Source organism: Leptopilina boulardi, unplaced genomic scaffold (assembly GCF_019393585.1).
Source record: "Leptopilina boulardi isolate dan_hultmark-lab unplaced genomic scaffold, ZJU_Lbou_2.1 LbouV2_318, whole genome shotgun sequence".
In the NCBI taxonomy this organism is placed as follows: Eukaryota; Metazoa; Arthropoda; class Insecta; order Hymenoptera; family Figitidae; genus Leptopilina; species Leptopilina boulardi.
The window spans coordinates 598,120-620,580 of NW_026137883.1; the positions used below are offsets into that span (position 1 = coordinate 598,120).

Below are 22,461 nucleotides of genomic sequence, written 5' to 3' on the forward strand. Positions count from 1 at the left end.
TTAAGAAAAATAAACAAAATATTTTTCGAAAAAAAATTTGTCAAGAATTAAAAAAAAATTTTTTGTATTGATATTTTTTTTATTAGTAGTTTACATATTTTAAAGTAACTTATTGTTTTTGAATAGCTATGGATAACAAAAAAATATTCACGAAATATTAGGTTTACATGGTTTTAATACTTCCTTCACGAAATTATAAAAGAGAAAATAGATAAATTTTGCTGCACGTTATTCACATAAAATAAGTTTATGAAATAATAAATATTTATATTTATTGCTTTAAAATTTCATAAAAAAGAGAATTTGTCAAAAAAAAAAAAATCGTTTTATATCTTATTACGTAAATGTTGAAAAGAAAATAAATATTGATGATAAAAAAAAAAATTTTTGATAGTTTATTGAAAGTACATTTTTTTAGTTACTTACTTAAAACAGTATGTGAATATTCCTCAAATAGTTTTAATAATTTATCAATTTTTTATCAATTAATTTTTTAAATATATATACATTTATTAAAAAAAATTAGTTTTTGCCATTATTTTATTTAATGTGAATTAAGATAACAATGATAAAAGTAATAAAAATTATATCCATATCTATCAGTGTTTTTCTTTTACAAGAAGTTGTCTTCTCTACTCATTTTGGGAAAAAGGTAAATTTCAAAAATTATCATTTTATTCAAAAATTTAAATGTCCACAATTTTACTGAATATATTAAAAATTAATTAATTATTAAAAAAACATTAATTACGCATTAAGATAGAAAAGTGACAATAATTATTTTTATTACTTTGAATTACAGAAGAGTAGATATTGGACATCGAAATCAGTTTTTAACAATGAGAAAAATCATGAAAATTGCGGGTACAAGGTAAAATTGAGAACAAAATTTTTATATTTAAATTCCTAAAATAAAATTTTTCACATAAAAATTTTTTAATCAAAACAAATATTTATTATAACTTTCAGTGTTTGTGGTAGCCTACAAGAAATTTACTACTTTTTAGAGCTTTTAGGTTACTTAATGACCGGGTGTAATAAACGAGACCCCATCCCGTGTAGAAAAATATCGTGGCGCTAGGATGGCACCATCCTAGCTTTCCGTGACACTGTAATGGCGCTAGGCACATTTGTCACAATTTTGTATTCTAGCCACTAGCTATAGTATTGCGGGAATGGTGGTATTTAAAAATTAAGATACAATTTCCATTACATTTTCTTAAATTACCACATAAAATTCCATAAATTACCATAAATTACCTTATAAATTTCCAAAATTAGTTTTTAAGATTTTCTTTTATGTATTATAAATTACCTTAAAAATTTCATAAATTACCCTATAAATTTTCAAAATTAGTTTTCAAATTTTTCTTTTATACATTATAAATTTCCGCATAAATTTCATAAATTACCGCATAAATTTCCTGCAATTATTTAAAAAAATTTTTAATTTTGTTTGTATTACAATTATAAATTACCTCAAAAATTTCATAAATTACCGCATAAATTTCCATAAATTACCACATAAAATACCATAAATTACCCTATAAATTTTTAAAATTTTTTTTATATGTATATTATAAATTACCTTAAAAATTTCATAAATTGCCCTATAAATTTCCATAAATTTCCAAAATTAGTTTTCAAGTTTTTCTTTTATATATTATAAATTACCCCATAAATTTCATAAATTACCGTATAAATTTCATAAATTACCGCATAAATTTCCTGCAATAATTTTTAAATCTTAAATTTTGTTTATATTACAATTATAAATTACCTCAAAAATTTCATAAATTACCGCATAAATTTCCATAAATTACCACATAAAAAACCATAAATTACCACATAAAAAACCATAAATAACCCTATAAATTTTTAAAATTTTCTTTTATATGTATGTTATAAATTACCTTAAAAATTTCATAAATTGCCCTATAAATTTCCATAAATTTCCAAAATTAGTTTTCAAGTTTTTCTTTTATATATTATAAATTACCCCATAAATTTCATAAATTACCGTATAAATTTCATAAATAACCGCATAAATTTCCTGCAATAATTTTTAAATCTTAAATTTTGTTTATATTACAATTATAAATTACCTCAAAAATTTCATAAATTACCACATAAATTTCCATAAATTACCACGCAAATTTTCTGCAATAGTTTTTGAATCTTGAATTTTGTTTGTATTATAATTATAAATTAGAGTCAGCCGGGGTAAATCCGAACGCTTTTAGTAAGTTTCAACAATAACATAAGTTTTTTCTTTTAAAAGACAATACTTCCGGTATTCTGGTGCATGAAGTTGTTACTTTACTTCCATTAGAACAATTTTATGGGGTAGCAAAAATTTTTGATAAATTACAATCACAGGAAACTTAGCGTTCGTATTTACCTCGATACTTTGCAACTTTCCTAAAATACCGGGGTAAATACGAACGCCACTGTATTTCAGAAAAATCTTAGGGAAAATAAATTTAAAGTATTGCAATTGTTAAACTTATATAAAAACTCAAAAAAAATACGATAATAAACCTATTATGTAATAATGCATCATATATAAATACAAAAATCAAACAGGTTAAAAATTAAAATGCATTACGCAATTAAAACCTTCAATAACTTTATCATATCATAACGGATTTTTGCAAAACTTGGTACAGAAAGTATTTTGGAGTGATTGAATGTAAATACAAAAATAAAAGTCAAATTTTTTAAATTCAAAATGTCGGACTTTCCTAAAACTTATTTTTAAAAATGATCAAATTTGCTAACTCCAAATTCGTAATCAGCGACCCTGAAACCCCCTGAGTAACAATTTTCGAGCGAATCCAATGAATTTTTTAATTCTCGTCCGCCATTTTGAATTTTGAAAAACTGACTTCAAATTGGTAATCAGCGACCCCAAAAACCCTAGAATACCGAATTTTATTAAGATCCTGAAAAACTTTTTTCAACAAACCATTTGGCAAAAAAATTGAAACACTTCTTCGAGAGAACAGAGATTAAGTTTCTGCTTATTAATTACTAACGAGGATACATATAGAGAGAAAAACTTTTTTCTATGTACTTTTATAATGTTAAAATAATAGTGTAATGAAATAAAAACAATTTTGTGTGGCTCTGATGTAAAAAAAAATTATTGAAAATACCGTTCGGATTTACCCCGGTTTTCCAATTTTCCGGGGTAAATACGAAAGATCTGATATTATTAATAAAATTTTACAGAAGGCAAAAATCAAAAATAGTTTCTGTTCTAGTATTCATAACAAACAATTATAAATAATAAAATGAATTTTTAGCTTCTTTTTCTTCAAATACGAGACAAAATACTGAAAGAGTGTCATCTTTGATTTTCATTTTTTTTTTTTGCAATACTCGTTATCTTTGTTTATGCTGTTGCTAATTAACAAACGAAAAATGGGATAATACTTAGAATCTCTTCAAGAGGATCTGAGGTAAAAATTCTCATGTCTAATTTATTTTTTAAAATTTTAATTAAGCTGAAATAATTAGCGTTCGGATTTACCCCGGCTGACCCTACCTCAAAATTTCATAAATTACCTCATAAATTTCCATAAATTACCAAATAAATTTTCGTTATTATAGTTTTTTTTAATCATGAATTTTGTTTGTATTATTATTATAACACTATATACAAAGATTTGTATTCTATTGGATTAGGTTATGTTGCATTCTAGCAGAATGAACTCGCGCCATTGACGGGGCTAGGTGAAATCGCTAGGCTAGACTGCCATCACGAATCCAGTGGTGGCGCTAGCTATAGCTAGACTTCCACGATTAATTTCCACACGGGCACCCGCGGTACATAAATGTTTTTTTTTTATCACAGATGATTTTTTTATCAATCTAGTGTTTTGAGTATGTGTGGTAAAAAAAAAAAATTATTGCCTATACACCCGGATGTCAGGTATCTAAAAGCAACATGTTTTTGCCTATATGGGATAAAATAAAAATAAATATAACTTGTTTAATTGTAAATGGACACCTAAGTGAACGATTGTAACACTCACTTCACTGATTTTTTGTTTTTAGTCTTGTGCAAAAGTAGACCCAACAAAATTGAATATTCATATTGTGGCTCATTCTCATGACGATGTTGGTTGGTTGAAAACGGTGGACCAATATTTTTTTGGAAGTAAGGAATTATAAATTATATAAAAAACTAGAAATTAGGATCAATTTTTATTTTATTTCATTTATTGATTTCAGAGAGAAATAATATCCAAAATGCAGATGTTCAAAAAATATTGACCTCTTCTATTAAATCATTGCAAAAAAATCCAGAAAGAAGGTATTAAACAAGTTATTATTTACTCTCTAAATCTGAATTAGTAAAAATATTTACTAATTTGAATTAGTGACTCACTTTTTGCTTATGAATTAGTAAAATTTTACTAATTATTAGTAACTTCTACTAACAATTAGTAAAATTTAACTAATTCTAAAGCAAAAAGTGAGTCACTAATTTAAATTAGTGAACATTTTTACTAATTCAAATTTAGAGAGTATAACATTAATAAGTGAGTCAAAATTTGCGATGAGTGCTAATATTTCTTTATCATAGAACCTATATCATACAATACACGTTTCACTGTTCAAAACGATAAAAAAAAATCCAAGTTGAATGGTTTTGCGCATTTTGAATATTAATAAAAGTTATTGTCGTCAACATTTATTTGCCTGAATTTACAAATTATTGTTCATTTCTGAAAAAATACAATAAATTTTCCTGTTCTTTACTAGTATTATTTAAAATAATCAATACAAATTTTCATTAAAATTTATCATTATAAAAAAATTACGTAATTTGTTAGAAATATAAACAATTTATTAAAATAAATGAAAAGAAAGATGACATCACCCACCATTTTTTAAATTATAAAGGGCATTTTTTGATTTTTTTGATTATATTGGCAAAGTATCGATTAATAAAAAAAATAATTTTATCATTCATCGACAATTTGACAATAGTTTAAAATTTGAGAAATTATTGGATGAAAAATATAAGTTTGAAAAAAAAAATTTTTTGCCTCAAACTTTTAATATATTGTCAAATTTAATATATTGCACGTCAACTAGCAGAAATCTCAATTGTTTATACTAATAAATTAATAAAATTTCTTAAGTTAAACTTACATTTACAATAAAAATCCTTTGGAACATTAAAGAAAACACAGATAAGATCATTTTAGCGTTTAAGTGATTGAATTTTAGATAGTCGCGCGAAAGTTATTCAATTATTATTTAATAATTTTTTTAGTTGTAAAATTATAAAAAAATGTTCTGAAAGAGATTTATTCCTCTCATTTTCCTTGACATTTTAAAAAAAAGTAGACCTCAATCCGTTTATTAGAACGGAAGATATAGCAGTTTTAAATTTTTTGTTATTATTGAAAATCTCGTAAACTAACAAATATTTTAGGCTGAAATTTACGTTAAAGATTAGTCTTACTATATATAACAAAATTCCAAAGTTTCATTGCAATCGGTTAACCTACTCCGAAAAAGTCAAAATCTCACTTGGAATCGCACAAGTAGAAATTATTGAATTTGGAGAAATTGAAATTTTAAATAAATGAATTTTTAGAGAAATTTAATTGAATTTTTTCAAATTAGATTTATTTATGTGGAAACATCATTTCTATGGATGTGGTGGGTGAGACAAAATAGTAAAACAAAAGTTGTAGTTCAATCCTTGATCAATGAAGGAAGATTAGAAATCATTGGAGGGGGCTGGAGCATGAACGATGAAGCAGTGACACATTATCAGTCTGTAATCGATCAATTCACTTGGGGTTTTAGGTATGTGTGTTTATAAATATTTATTTTTCAAATAAAAAATTTACACAAAAATAAAATCTCGTTTGTCGTAATTTTGAAATTTTTTGTTTTTGATTTTTTAGAGTGTTAAATGACAATTTTGGAAAATGTGCAAGACCGAAAATTGGCTGGCAAATCGATCCATTTGGACATTCACGAGAGCAGGCTTCAATGTTTGCCCTAATGGGATTTGACGGTCTTTTATTTGGACGTCTCGATTATCAGGATAAAAATAAACGGATGGAAACTCAGACAATGGAAATGATTTGGAAGGGTAGTCCAAGTCTTGGTAAAAATGTTTTCTATTTATATTTATCACCTGAAACATTATTTTATTATAACTTTATTTATTTGCTATATTTTCAATAGAAAAAAAACTTCAGCTTTCGTTTAAAAAAAATCGTTTCTTTCATCCCAAATAAATCAAATTTATTTTTATTTTTGTTATCAACATTTTTTTTTAAAATGAATTTACCAACCGAAAGGAAGTCAAAAAAACCATCAAATTTAGTAATAAAAAAAAAGTTATTTCATTATTAAAAAAAAAAATTATTATATAAACGGTACTCCAAAATTATCACATCAGAGAAAATATTGGTCTCAATTCAAATCCAGTAGAGACACAAATATCACAGTTTACGGAATAAAAAAAATTGAATTATAATTTTTGTAACGTACAATTGCGGAAAATATAAATTTAATTTTTAATTTTCTTAGGTGCAAGTTCGAATTTATTCACATCGATATTGTATAATTTGTATGGTCCACCGAGCGGTTTTTGTTTCGATAGTCTTTGCTCAGATCAACCTTTAAATGACGATCCAGAGAGTCCACATAACAATATAAAAAGAAGAGTACGTTTTTCTAATCGACTTTTCAAGATTGCAATTTTTAAGGCCACAAAAAAAAGTGCCAGATCGGTGAAGTTCACATCGATTACGATCAACGAAATTTTAAAAACCAAGATACTGCATAAACCAGGCATAAACACAACAAAAAATTTCAAAAAACTTCAAAAAAAAATTATACTTATCAAAAAAATTAAGTTCAACCCAAAAATTCATTAGAACATTCATTAACATTAACATTTTTCAAAAAAATTTAAATTCCATTTCACACACAACTTTATGGCCAATTCTCGCACAAAATATAACTGTAAAAGTGTTGTGTGTATTTTGTGCAAGAATTTGCAATAAAATCATCTGCCTAAGAAAAATTGAATTTTTTTTTGAATATTTTTAAAAGTACGGTTGGCCTTAAGGGTGTTAATAAGTGTCTTCCTCTACTTGGATTTGGCTGTCGATTTTTTTCTACACTTTTAGGTGTACTTTGTGCAAGAAATTACAATAAAATCATCTGCCTAAGAAAAATTGAATTTTTTTTTGAATTTTTTTAAAAGTACGGTTGACCTTAAGGGTGGTAATAGGTGTCTTCCTCTACTTAGATTTGGCTGTCGATTTTTTTCTACACTTTTAGGTGTATTTTGTCCTAAAATTTGCAATAAAATCATCTGCCTAAGAAAAATTGAATTTTTTTTTGAATATTTTTAAAAGTACGGTTGGCCTTAAGGGTGTTAATAAGTGTCTTCCTCTACTTGGATTTGGCTGTCGATTTTTTTCTACACTTTTAGGTGTACTTTGTGCAAGAAATTACAATAAAATCATCTGCCTAAGAAAAATTGAATTTTTTTTTGAATTTTTTTAAAAGTACGGTTGACCTTAAGGGTGGTAATAGGTGTCTTCCTCTACTTAGATTTGGCTGTCGATTTTTTTCTACACTTTTAGGTGTATTTTGTCCTAAAATTTGCAATAAAATCATCTGCCTAAGAAAAATTGAATTTTTTTAAAAGTACGGTTGGCCTTAAGGGTGGTAATAGGTATCTTCCTCTACTTGGATTTGGCTGTCGATTTTTTTCTACACTTTTTGGTGTATTTTGTGCAAGAAATTACAATAAAATCATCTGCCAAAGAACAATTAAATTTTTTTTGGAATTTTTTTAAAGGTACGGTTTGCCTTAAGGGTGGTAATAGGTGTCTTCCTCTACTTGGATTTCGCTGTCGATTTTTTTCTTAACTTTTAGGTGTATTTGGTGTAAGAATTTACAATAAAATCGTATGTCTAAGAAAAATTAAATTTTTTTGGGGATTTTTTATTCATATATTTGACTTAAGGGTTGCTTTAGGGGTTTTTTCTCTACTTTTATTGGGGTGTCAATTTTTTTCTACACTTTTAATTGTATTTTGTGCAATAATTTGCAATAAAATTGTATGTGTGTAATGTAATTTCAATTTTTTTTTTTTGAATTTCAGTGTAGGGAATTAAACTAGGGGTGTTTTTCTAAGGAATTTTAGGGTTGAATTTAATTTTTTTGTTAAGTATAATGTTTTTTGTAATTTTTTGTTGTGTTTATGATGTATCTTGGATTTTAAAATTTCGATGATCGTAATCGACGTGAACTTTACCGAACTAATGTGCCCGAGTTGGGAGATCAGAGAACCCTACCCCCATGTATTTTTGGGCCGCTGAACATGAATCTAAAGTTGGCTCTACATTGAACGTGTACGTGAACGCGACGTGCTGACGTCACAATGTTAATCAAATGGGTGACGTCAGCACGTCGCGTTCACGTTCGCGTCGCGTACCATGGATTGTAGAGCCGACTTAAAGTCCGTTTTGCTCCTGTTGCTCCTGCACGTGTACGTTTCTTTCTAACATCAAAAAACATTTTATATTTTTAGTGATATACGATTTTTTTTAAATTGATGGATTTATATGAAACTGAGTATTTAGGGGTATTTGAGGTCGCTGATTACGAATCTAAAGTCAAATTTTAAAAATTGAAAATGGCGGATCCAATATGGAGGACAATTTTTTTGAAAAATAATGATTTAAAATTTTTTTTTAAATTCTTAGATTTTTATGTTACTTAGGGGTTTTAAGGGCCGCTCATTACGAATCTGAAGTTAGTTTTTCAAAATTCATAATGGCGGATCCAATATGGCGGAAGAAAAAATGAAAATCATTCGGATCGGCTTGAAAATTGTTACTCGGGGGTATTTGGAGTCGGTGATTAAGACAATTTGAGTTTTTTCTCTGAAGTCAGTTTTTAAAATTTTAAAATAACGGATCCAATATGGAGGACGAATTTTTAAAAAAGTGTTGGATTTTATATGAAACTTGAAATAAACTCAACCTCATCGGGTAATGCTAATGCCGACGGTCTAGGTTGAGTTTATTTCAAGTTTCATAAAAATCTAACAATTTTTTTAAAATTCGTCCTCCATATTGGATTCCCCATTTTGAATTTTATGAAACTGACTTCAGATTCTTAATCACCGAACCCAAATACCCGCGAGTAACAATTTTCAAGCCGATCCGAATGATTTTCATTTTTTCGTCCGCCATATTGGATCCGTTATTATGAATTTTTAAAAACTAACTTCAGATTCGTAATGAGCGGCCCCTAAAACCCCTAAGTAACAAATTCTATAAAAATCTAAGAATTCAAAAAAAAAAATTTTAATCCATTATTTTTCAAAAAAACTGTCCTCCATATTGGATCCGCCATTTTGAATTTTTAAAATTTGACTTTAGATTCGTAATCAGCGACCTCAAATACCCCTAAATACTCAGTTTCATATTAATCCATCAATTTAAAAAAAAAATTCGTATATCACCAAAAATATAAAATGTTTTTTGAAGTTAGGAAGAAACGTACACGTGCAGGAGCAAAACGGACTTCAGATTCGTATTCAGCGGCCCAAAATATATGGAGGTAGGGTTCTCTGATCTCCCAACCCGGCACTTTTTTTTTGTGTGTGGCTGTGTTATTATTATTGTTATTATTATTGTTATTATTATTATTATTATTATTATTATTTAATAGGTAAAAGAATTTTTGACCTTTGTCAACCGTCAGAACGAATCATATCGAACGAATAACGTAATAATTACCATGGGAAATGATTTTAATTACCAAGAAGCTGAATCATGGTTTTCTAATTTGGATATACTAATTAAGTAAGCAATTAATTCTTATAAATAATTATATAAGACTTCTTTTTATTCACTTAATAGTAATTGCAACTTATTTTTCAAAAATTGTATAATACGCATTTTAAAGAAATAATTTTAAATTTTTTTTATTATTTGCGTTAATTATTTTATAGGATTCACTTTATTTACTACTTGGAATTATAATTTTAAAAGTTGTCAAAAAGTACACAATTATTAAAAATATTATTATTATTATACTATTTTTATATTATTACTCAAATTGAATTTATTAATTAACGTTCTAATTAATTAACTGTCGGATATAGATTAAAAGTAATAATATAAATAAATAAATTAAAAAATATGTTATGATCGGATATTTTCATTTTTCAACTAATTCATACATAGAAATAATGATTTTGTTTGAGAGTTCTAAAAAATGTTTTTTTCCCAAATGGCCTTAAAATTTAAATAAATATTTTTGTAATATAAAAAAAATTTAAATACCTAATATTTTTAATGTTATTATAGAAATATTAATTATTTATATGGATCGAAGTATAATGCAATTTATTCAACACCATCATGTTACTTAAAAGCAGTTAATGATGCACAATTATTTTGGTCAACAAAAACTGATGATTTCTTCCCATATGCCAGTGACACGCAATCGTATTGGACTGGTTACTATACTTCCAGACCGACTATTAAATTCTATGAAAGAATGGGAAATAACTTTTTGCAAGTAATAATAATAATTATTCATTTTTTTTACTGGGACTTTTTTTCGAAATCTAGACATAAAAATAAAAAAAAATTATTTTTTATTTCTTAATTTTTAGGCTTAATTTCAATTTTTCAGAAGCTTTTTCGTTGTAGTTACGCTATTTTTTTTTTTTTACATTCATGAAAAACCGAACAAATTTTATATATATTTATTAATTTTTATTAGTTTGTAGAACGTATTTTAAAATTTTACAAGGATAAATTTAAAATAATCATTACTTCCATAATATTTATCAAAATAAAGAAATAAAAATATAAATTATTTTCTTATTTTTCCTAAAGATTTCAAAAATAAAAAATTTTCTAGTAAAAAAAATGTGTAATGAAAATGTTACATGGAATGCCTCATATTATGAGTCGCCGGAAAGTAAAACCACACATAAAATTCTGACTCCCATTGAATTAACATGGTCGTCAGAATTTTATGTGTGCGGTTTTACTTTCCGGCGACTCATATATGGGAAAAAATTTCTTGAGTGCAAAAACAAATTTTTTTGACTATTTTCAAAATTTTATTTTTTGAAAATATTAAAATTTTTAAAAATCCATACGTTTGATTGTTTAGAATCATGAAAAAAGCTTACAAAAAAAAATTACCGATAAAAAATAATAAAAATTGTAGAAAAAGTTGAATGTTTAAGGAATAATTGATCAAATTGAAACCAAACATAATTGGTTTAGGGGTAATAATTTTTTTTTACAAATTTTTTTAGAACCTGAAATCATATTTTACTATGAAAAATGAAAAAAAAAGTTATTTTCAACAAATTTTTCATTTTTTTTTATTTTAAAAAAATTTTATTTTTTAAAAAATTGAATTTTTTCAAAATTCATACCATTGATTGTTCAGAATCTTGAAAAAAGTGTATAAAAATAATCAGCAATGAAAAATAATAAAAATTGTGACAGAAGTTTAAATTTTTAGTTTTTAAAAATTTCGAATTTTATTTAAAAAAATTATTAATAAATTAATTGTTTATCAATTTCCCATAGTATATTACAGTTTTAAATACTCAATATATTAATTGGAAAAAAAAATTGACAACCTGAAACAGCCTCAATTTTGAAAGGTTGAAATTTCAGCGGTCCCTCCCCTTAATAAATTTTATATATGTATATTTATATTTTTAATTTTAGGTAGTAAAACAATTATTGGTCTTAAATAATGAGCCGAACAAAAAAGAATTAAATAGATTCCGAAGAGCTATGGGGATTTTGCAACATCATGACGCTATTACAGGAACAGAAAGACAACATGTCGCTGATGATTATTCTCGAATTTTGTCTATCAGTATGAGAGAGGGAAATAAACTAATGGCAAACACTTTAAGGTATTGGTTATCTATACATAAATTTATACGTATAAACTTGAGAAAAAATATTTTTATCTTACAACAAAAATAATTTTCTCACATCAACAATTAGGTTAAAAAATTTTTTTAATTTTTTATTGTAAAAAAAATTATCAAGCAAGTCAGAATTTTATTAGTATATCCCAAATTTGTTTTAATAGAAAAAAAATTCTTTGACTGTATTCTATTTCAGAATTATTTTAATATTGTGAAATGAACATTTTTTTAAATTCCAGAAATATGATGCAAAAAGACATTAACTCAGAGGACACTTTAGAATTTCATTCTTGCCTTCAATTAAACATAAGTTCCTGCAAATACACAGAGAACAATAAAAAATTTGTTGTTACTTTATACAATCCTACAAGTCAAGAAATTTCAATTTACGTTCGAATTCCGGTTACAGGCACTTCGTATCGAGTTTTAGATTATCTAGGTAATTTTTGTAATTTTTTTTTAAGTATATAAAATTTTTTTAATGTAAAATTTGAAATAAATTTGTGAATTTAAAAAAAATACCTTCAAATATCAGCGAATTTTTTATACAAATGTTAAAATTTTATATAAATTTAAATTATTTAGAAAATTTTTTAATCAGGGAAAAATTGAAAAATAATTAGAAAAAAATCAGGGAATTGGGTTTGAAATTTTACGGAAAACCGTGAAATACTCTCGCCATAAGGTTGATGCGATTTTAATGTAAATTAAATAATTATTTTTTCAAAATATAAATATCGATGTTATTCTATTTTTTTTTTGTAGGAACAAAACTTGTAACACAAATTGTTCCAGTGCCATTAGAAGTGTTGAATATTCCAGGTCGAAAAAGTTTCGCCGAATATGAATTAATTTTTTTTGCACAACGAATTCCTGCTCTTGGCTATCAATCATTTTATATTAGTGAGAAAACGCAAGGAAGCGAAATTCAATTTAATAAATCATATACATCTATAAGTAGTAATGTAAGTATAAAAAATATATTATTCGAAAGAATCGGACAAACAGTCGAAACAAAAGTTAGTTGAATTTTATATTTTCAAATCTTTAAATAAAACAAGTTATAATTATACATGAACATTTTGCTTCCTCTTTACGATTAGCAAAAAAATTTACTTCCTCGTGGAGAAAGCATTAACATTGAAATAAACATACAAAAATAATATAATAATAATAATTATAAACATTTGAGTACCTATAGATTTGAGTTAAATTTAAAGAATTAATGGAAGTTAAAAAATCAAAAATTCACATTTTAGCTGAAATTTCTAAAAATTAATGAAAAATAATAAATAATTTATAATTATTTACAATTATATCGATTTGTTTCAATGCAAGGAACACAATTTTATATTTAAACTTGAATTTAAATGAATATAAAATTTTTCAGCTAAAATGTATATTTTCCGATTTTTTAACTTTCATTAATTTATTAAATTTACCTCAAATGTAAATTTTATATATACCAATCGATTCGTTTTCATGCAAGTAATACAATTATTTCATCTATAAACTTAAATTTAAATAATCACAAAACTTTATAGCCAAAATGTGAATTTTTGATTTTTTAACTTTCATTAATTCTTTAAATTTAAATTAAAACTATACTTTATATATACCAATCGATTTTTCTTGACGTAAGGAATACGATTTTATTATATATAACCTTAAATTTTTCTATTTAAAAATTTTTTCGATTAGAAAAAAATTTTTTAAAAAAAGACGATAAAAATTTTTTTTTGGGTATTTTTTAAAATCCTTTGGTCAGTTTTGAGATATTTATATGATAAATAAGCCTACCAAATTTTATCTAAATCCATTAAAACCTGTTAAAGTTATCTTCTAAACAAAAAAGGGATCCCCACACACATAAACACATACACATACATACATCCGGACAATTGAGTATAGGATTTCATATAACATGTTTCTATATAGAGAAAAATTTGTTTCCGCTACTTTGAAAATTTTTATAAATGAAAGGACTACAAAGCTTCCTCCAAATTATAGAAGTATTTAAGTGAAAGTGTAAATAATTTAATTTTGAACAATTATTAACCCTCCTACGGTTTAATTAAATTGCAGAAATCGGTACCAAAATGGTTCAATTTACCCTGCATAGAAAATTTTATATTTCAACATGCTTTAATAGTTTTTTGGGTCGCTGATTACGAATCAGGTGTCCATTTTCAAAAATTCAAAATGGCGGATCCAATATGGCGGACATTTTACAAAAAGCTTTAAAATTCTTCAAATTCGTTTAAAAATTGTTACTCGGGGGTTTTTGAGATCGCTGATTTCAAATCTGGTATCAGTTTTTCAAAATTCAAAATGGCGGATCCAATATGGCAGATATTTAAAAAATTTTTTTTTAATTTATCGGATTCGCTTGAAAATCGTTACTCGGGGGTTTTCGGGGTCGCCGATTATGAATCTGATGTCAGTTTTTCAAAATTTAAAATGGCGGATTCAATATGGCGGGTATTTAAATTTATTTGAATTAAAAAAAATTTAATATCCGCCATATTGGATCCGCCATTTTGAATTTTGAAAAACTGACATCCGATTCGTAATCAGCGACCCCGAAAACCCCCGTATAACGATTTTAGTAGGTTTTTTTTAATAAACTTTCTGATTAAATGCACATTATCCACTTATTGAAAAACTTACTTGTTTAGCTAATATTTAAAGTTATGTAACTTTGACAAAAAAAATTTTTATCATTGCAAACCAATATTTTTTAAAAGCACAGATCATTAGCTTCAATTTCCACTTTGGATCATGTAATTCCGATGTATTGTTAACGAGTTATTAAATATTCAGTTACCCCGAGTTAACTCGGGACAAACCGTAGGGAGGTTAAAAGTTGCATTTTAATAAAACTTACAATTTTCTAAAAATAGGAAACGATTTAGATTATATATTATTCCAAAAACTTGACAAACATTTCCTGCTGTGAGAAATTTTTAATCTTCATATATCTAAATGCAATTTTTAATGATTGCTAAAAATAAACTTGCTCACTCACATTTACTGAAAAACTTTGTAATTGAAAGTTATTTGTTTTTATTTTTAAAAAAATACAAAAATTTGAAGTTCAACTATACATAATTTCTTTTTTGTTTTAACTTTCCGTCCGAATTTTTCCTTAAAATCAGATGAAAGAAAAAAAATGTAAAAATGAAAATTAATTTTCTCCTTTCGTCATTGTTTTTTAGACATGGGATATATATGTAAATTCAAATGGAAAAGTCGTTGTACAGTCTAAGACTAACCGACTTCTCAAAATGCTTCAATCATTCCACTTTTATAAAGATAAAAAACAAAATTCAATGAATTCTCAAATAAAATCTGGAGCCTACGTATTTAGACCTAAAACTAATGCTTTGAACATTCGCTACGAAGGATATTACAAAATATTTAAAGGTTGTAATACAAAGTATAAAAATTTAATTAATTTTTATTTAAGATATTTAAGGATTGAGCTAAAATTTTGTGGAGAACTCAAAAATAGTATATAAGGATTTACTTGAACCAAATAATTTTTATTTGAATTAAATAAACTGTATTTGAACCAATAATTTCTGTATTTACAACAAATACCATTTTATTGATTCAAATAAAAATTATTTGGTTCAAGTGAATATTTATTTGATAATAATCAAATAATCGTTTATTTGAATGAAATAAATTTTTTTCAGTGTGTCATATGTTTTTTTTTTTGGAAAAAAATTTGTAGGCAAAAAATTAGTTATTATTTTTTGATTGGAAAATATATTTTTTTTCAATCCTTGATCATAAACGTTGTGAACTTCACCGACGTGAAAATTCACTATGTCGGCAATACGATTTTGATATCATTATTCCCCAAATATGGAATTTATTACAAATAAAATTTTTTTAAATATTAATATAATCTGGCACATGACAACAAATCCTTATACTATTTTTGAGTTCTTCTCAAAATTTTAACTCAATCTATCAAATATTTTGCAAGAAAACCTATGGAGAATATTTACATGTGAAATTACAACTATATTACATAACCTTAAAACGAAGCTGAAGTACGCAACGTTTATGATAAACGATTTTTTAAGAAATAATTTCAAAAAAAAAAAATTCTATAATTTTTTGCCTAAAAAGTATTTTTTTATAATTTGTTGATTAAGGCCATGTGGGCAAAAGACGTTTTTTTGTGGTATCCAACTTTCTCTGAAATAAATAATGATTTCGGGTTAAAATATTCAAGACTTAATAAAGGAGAGTGCAAAGCATAGGGCTGTTCTTCACTTAACGTAACAATAATAAAAATAAAGCAATAAATAGTAAAATAATGTATTATATCATAGTTCATTCAGCGGTCACTTGCTCGAATTGGCGCTGTTTACTGGAGCACTACTGACACAGTCAAGCAACGTCTGTGTATGCGCCGCCATCTTTCTTGTCATTTTCGTTTAAAAATTAAACTTTTCAAAACTTATTTTTAAAATAATTTAACGCAAAATTAAGTTTTTTCAGGAGAACAGCGCGGTGCATTGTACCAAAATCTATCAACCCTAAAAAATTTTAGCCTAAAATCTTTTTTCATTTTAGAGAAAGTTGGAATATTGCAAAACACATTTTCCTATACTAGGTCACGTGGGTTTCTCCCACATGCCGTTAATGAAAACTACAAGAAATGGCATGTGGGAAAAATCCACGTGACCATAGTATAAGAAAATGTGTTTTGCAATATTCCAACTTTCTCTAAAATGAAAAAAGATTTTAGGCTAAAATTTTTGAGGGTTGATAGATTTTGGTACAATGCACCGCGCTGTTCTCCTGAAAAAAAATTTAAAACGTCCTTTGCCCTCATGGCCTTAAAAGATTTAATTTAGTAAAAAAAATTTTTTTTCTATAGGTCCATTGGTAGAAGAGATTCATCTTGCAGTTAATGATTACATCAGTGAAGTTATTCGAATTTACAATGGGCAGGATAGAATTGAATTCAATTGGCTAGTTGGTCCACTCAATACTCAGTAGTAATATTTTACTTTATTTTTATTTCAATCGTAAACCAAGACTATTTTATAATATATATATATATATACTTTTTTTATAATATATAATATAAATTTATAATATATGTATACTATTAAAAGGCACCTTACGTCCGAAAAATTTAATTTTTTATTGATTGGTAATTCTGATAGAAAAAAGTTTTCTCTATCAGAATCACCAATCAATAAAAAATCGATTTTTTCGGACGTAAGTTCCCTTTTAACTGTCCAGGTCACATTATTGGAAAAAAAATATTCTTACAGTGATCAAGAGATTATCATGAAATATAAAACAACGATAAAATCAAAAAATAAGTTTTATACTGACAGTAATGGTCGTGATATGTTAAAGCGAAAAAAAAATAAGCGTAAAACATGGAATTTTCACAAACCAATAGCGAGAAATTATTATCCAGTAACGACAAAAATTTTTCTACAAGATCGAAAAAAAAAATTGAGATTAACAATTCTCACTGATAGATCACAAGGTGGTACCAGCTTGAAAAGCGGAGAAATTGATCTGATGGTATGAAAAAAATTTTTGTTAACCCCTTCGTAGTCTAGTAGAAAAATCGTTTCTAGGCCCAAAACGGTTCAAAAAAAAAAGTTTCCAAAAAAATATCATATCATCGTATTAAAAGTTTTTGAGGTCGCTGATTCCAAATTTGATGTCAGATTTTAAAAATTGAAAATGGCGAAACCAATTTGGCGGAAAAATTAAAAATTGTTTCGATTCTTTCAAAATTCAGTAGTTTGGGGGTTTTTTAAGTCGCTGAATCCAAATTTGAGGTCAAATTTGGATTTAGCGATCCCCGAAAACCCCCGAAAACCAAATTTTGAACGAATCGAATCAATTTTAAATTTTTCCGCCATATTGGGTCCGCCATTTTGAATTTTTTACATCTGACTTCAAATTTAGATTTAGCGACCCTAAAAACCCTAAAGGAACCATTTTTATGCAAATCTAGTCAATTTTTAAATTTTTTTGGGCACAAATCTATTTTAATTGAATTAAAATAAAATATATTTAGGTACATTGTACAATTTTAAATATATAACTTAAATTTATTTTTAAATAATTTTAAAACATTAATGTAAATAAACAAGAACAAAACTTTAATTTAATTAAATAAGTTAAATAATAATAATTTATTGTTCATTGTCTTACCTATATAGATTCACAGAAGACTTTCAAATGATGATGGATTTGGTGTTGGTGAAGCTTTAAATGAAACTGCTTTTGGAACAGGATTGGTAGTAAGAGGAGAACATTCTCTTCTTTTTGGACATCCATCGAGTGAATTTAAACTCAATGAAAAAAATGAAGCCATAAGAATGGCACATCGCCCTTGGATTATCATCAGTCCTGTAGAAAACATTTCTTATGAAAATTGGAAAAATACTTATAAAATGCTGGTAATTTAAACTGTGACGCTTCACGAGAGAAGGGACCTATTCGGATCTGTAATCCTGCGATACGCCATCTGGTGAGAGCCTTGTTGTAGTGGCCATGTTTTCATTCCGTGTTTCTCTAACATACACAAAAGAAAAGGCCTGAGCAGAATAAAAACGTAACCGGAATCGTAATCGCAAACGCAACCGGAAGAATGAGTTAGAGAAGGACAAACAATATGTCTATCCTTCTCTAACTCATTCTTCCGGTTGCGTTTGGGATTACGATTCCGGTTACATTCCTATTCTGCGTTGGCCTAAAGAGATAAAAAACCAAGATGGTTGTCACAAGAAGGCTCAGGGGTGGGTCAGTTTCGCGTGATTTCTGATCCCAATTCTCGAAATAACATTAGGCTCAATTTTTCGTGCACTGTACATGAAAACTAAGCCTAATGTTATTTCGGGTAGGTCCCTTCTCTCGAGAAGCGTCACATAAGAGGTATTCCACGCCAAATCAGCAGCTGCTTTCATATGTAATTTAAAAAAAAATTTTTTTAGCAAGCCGTTTACGAAATATGAATTTTTAAAAATTTTAATGATTTTTTACTTTTAAATGCTCATGACTTTCTTAAAAATTCATCAAATTAAAAAAAAAAAATTTAACTGTGTGCTTTTACGGCAATTTTTCGAAAATTCAATCCAAATTTCTGAAAAAATAATTTACTATATTTTTTGCAATTATACATTGGCTTGAATATTCGAGCATATACTTTAATTAAATTAAGGAAAAATCTACACATTGATAACAATGTTTTAATTTTTGAACTAAAATTTTATTTTTAATTTAAAAAAACAGAGTTCTGGATTAGCAGAAACGTTGCCACCCAATGTTCAAATTTTAACTTTAGAACCTTGGAAAAGTGGAACTGTTTTATTGAGACTTGAGCACATCTTCGAATTGAAAGAATGTAAAAAATATTCTGATCCTGTCGATGTGAATATTAAAGTATGTTTTAAGTATAATTCATTTAATATTTAAATGTTTAATTTAATAGTATAATCTGAAGAAAAGGACCTAGGAATCAAAAAAAAAAAAAAAAAAAAAATAGGTTATGTTTGGAAATTTTTAAGTGATAATACACAGGGAAGATCAACTCTCAAAATACAAATCATATTGATGTTTAAATTTTAATTACATTTAAAATACATTCAATAAAAACTCATTTTTATTTTACTTGCATAAAAAGGAACTTTTAATCAAACTGTTGTAAACATAACCTATAATTCGTTTGCTTCTTAGATCTCTTTCTATTAAAATCGCAAATATGAATCAATATATCAACATTCTCCTCAATATTTCTTAAAAATATTTTCACAAGTTATTCTTAAAAAAAAAAAAAAATATTGTCGCAACAAAAAAATGACACTGCTGTCATAAATTTTATTTAATTTTTTCGCGACCACAGAAATTAAAAATTCAAATGATCAAAACATACGTGCCTAAGTAGAATAGTTTCGCGAAAGACGTTCGCGAACATGAAATATGAGTTCGAAAAGGACATAAATGTAATCGTATCCTTTTCTATGTCATACATCTCGTTCGCGAATATATTGTGCATTAGCCTTTCGTTCGTTTTCACTCCGCCTTTCTCTAACATACGCTAAAGAAAGAGATATTAAACCAAGATGGTTGTCACAAGAAGGCTCAGGGGTGGGTCAGTTTCGCGTGATTTATGATCTCAATTGTGCGTTGTCTTTTTTTACTCAGGGTCATGAAACTCAAAAGTTGTACACTCGTAGTCAGATATGCCTCAACGTTTTTGTCCTTTTCTAAAGGTACGGTCACACGACTTTTGGAAAAACCATTCATGTCTTTCTCTCTCCTAAGACAGAGGCATAAGATTGTCTCACTCTGCATTTTCTTACATTTCCCAAAGACGGAAAATGCAGAGTGAGACAAACTTATGCGTCTGTAATAGGAGAGAGAAAGACAAGAATGGTTTTTCCAAAAGTCGTGTGACCATACCCTTACTCATGTGTTGCCATAACAACACGTGCGCAAGACAAGGACAGAAAAGTGTATAGGCATATGCGGCCACAAGTGTACACAGGAATACCGAATATGGTGTTGCCAAATTATAAAGGTGCTTATATACCTCAAATTTCGATCAGATGAACATTATTTCTGGACCGTGAAAATGCGTGAAAAGTCATTTTCACGGCGGGTATTTTTGAATTGTTTTAAACAAAAAATGTTTTTTTAAGAAATATAATTTTAAATAATTGTTTTAATATGTAAGAACACTTTAAAATAGTGATAGAGAGATGATTTGATTAAAAAATTTAGCAAATTTTGCTTTAAAACGTTTTCTGCTACAAGAAAGTGTAAAATGACGATGTTTGTGAAATGGTTTGTACAGTGCTTCTTCCTTGTGAGTGTCTCTCAGAGTTTTGTTTATGTTATGTCGTTTCTTTTTAACTTGTAATAAATAATGAGTGCTGAAAATAAATCGGTAAGTTGAAATGTTTATCAAATAAATTTAAATTCTACTAATTGTTTCGAATAACTGAAAGAAACATGTACACATGTACACTATACAAACCATTTCACAAACATCGTCATTTTACACTTTCTTGTAGCAGAAAACGTTTTAAAGCAAAATTTGCTACATTTTTTAATCAAATCATCTCTCTATCACTATTTTAAAGTGTTCTTACATATTAAAACAATTATTTAATATTATATTTCTTAAAAAAACATTTTTTGTTTAAAACAATTCAAAAATACCCGCCGTGAAAATGACTTTTCACGCATTTTCACGGTCCAGAAATAATGTTCATCTGATCGAAATTTGAGGTATATAAGCACCTTAAAGTGGGATGTTCCAAATGTTGTAATCAGCAATTCACCACATTTCACGTACACAACATTTGGGACGTTTCACTTAATAATTTGGCTACACATCCCTGTATACAACTTTTAATGTTCTGTACCCTGCGCAACAAAATAGCTATAGTTTCGTATAATTACAATTACACACTGTAAAAAGTCGAAAAAAAAATTTCCAGCGACGGCAATTTTCCTTTTAAAATCTCTAGTAATAATACTACTTTTAATGTGGGGAAAATACATACCCAAAAATGGAAAAATACTAAAATTGTAATTTTGATATTTTGAATATTGGAATTTTCAAATCCGCGGTAAATTTCCTTTCTTTGACGGTAAATTTGTTTCTTTTAAAGAGGGTAATAATCGTTCCCACATTCAATGAGGTAAAATGATTAATATGATGGCGAAATTACAGCAGATGGGAAAATTCCATTACCGAAACGTAACCTTACCATGTTGAAAATGTCAAGTATCCAGAAGATGGGAATTTTTCTTTTTACCAAACCAAGGAATATTGACATTTTTAATATGGTACAATCACTTGTTTATGTAAAAGTGGGAAATAATCGTTCCCTCTTTCAAACAGGGAAAATTCCTTTAATACTTTTTACAGTGTGCAACTATATAATTAATTATAATAATCCCAATAATTTTATAAAAATATTTTCATAAAAAAAAAAAAAAAATTATTAAAATAAATTTCCAGAAACTCTTCGCCGCTTTTATTGTTACATCAGTAGGAGAAACTACTTTAGGTGGAAATCAATGGTTAAATAAAAATAATCGTCTAATATGGAATTCAAATGAAAATGATAATTTGGAAAATAATCAATTCTTTGAACCTCTCAATTTTACGAGTTCAGATGAAATTATTGTACAATTAAAACCAATGCAAATACGTACATTTATTGTAAAACTTGAAAAAAATTAAGAATCAAAAAAAGTGAAAGAATAATTTTATTTATATTATTGAAAGAGCAATTTCGTTGGAGTTCGAAAGAGTTTTTCGCTTTTTTTTTAATATAGTAATATGACACTTGAATTTTAATTTATTTTTCTAAAAATGTAATATTAAAAGTCTTCTAGATAAAAAAAGAAAAAAAAACAAGAAGCAATGAATAAAAAAATGTATTTTAAAATGACAATGAAAAATAGCCTT

General features: G+C 26.7%; 1 protein-coding gene across 1 annotated transcript; it reads left to right on the forward strand.

Annotated features, from left to right (window-relative positions):
* Nucleotides 1–398: 398 nt before the first annotated feature.
* LOC127284123 (lysosomal alpha-mannosidase-like) lies at nt 399–22,410 on the forward strand. The gene is made up of 18 exons (XM_051309420.1): nt 399–652; nt 803–871; nt 4,063–4,165; nt 4,240–4,321; nt 5,647–5,832; nt 5,934–6,139; nt 6,568–6,704; nt 9,737–9,870; nt 10,378–10,591; nt 11,770–11,963; nt 12,221–12,420; nt 12,747–12,946; nt 15,200–15,407; nt 16,882–17,002; nt 17,285–17,546; nt 18,197–18,436; nt 19,269–19,418; nt 22,009–22,410. Exons 1-18 carry the CDS (start codon nt 566–568, stop codon nt 22,231–22,233), a joined length of 3,018 nt encoding a protein of 1,005 aa, XP_051165377.1. The 5' UTR covers nt 399–565; the 3' UTR covers nt 22,234–22,410.
* Nucleotides 22,411–22,461: the final 51 nt, after the last annotated feature.

What these genes read in the sequence shown, in the direction of transcription:
- LOC127284123 (XM_051309420.1), top strand. Translation starts at nt 566, where the DNA reads ATGATAAAAGTAATAAAAATTATATCCATATCTATCAGTGTTTTTCTT. An exon ending in ATGAAAATTGCGGGTACAAG is followed by an intron (nt 872 to 4,062) that starts GTAAAATTGAGA and finishes TTTTGTTTTTAG; the next exon opens with TCTTGTGCAAAAGTAGACCC. An exon ending in GGACCAATATTTTTTTGGAA is followed by an intron (nt 4,166 to 4,239) that starts GTAAGGAATTAT and finishes TATTGATTTCAG; the next exon opens with AGAGAAATAATATCCAAAAT.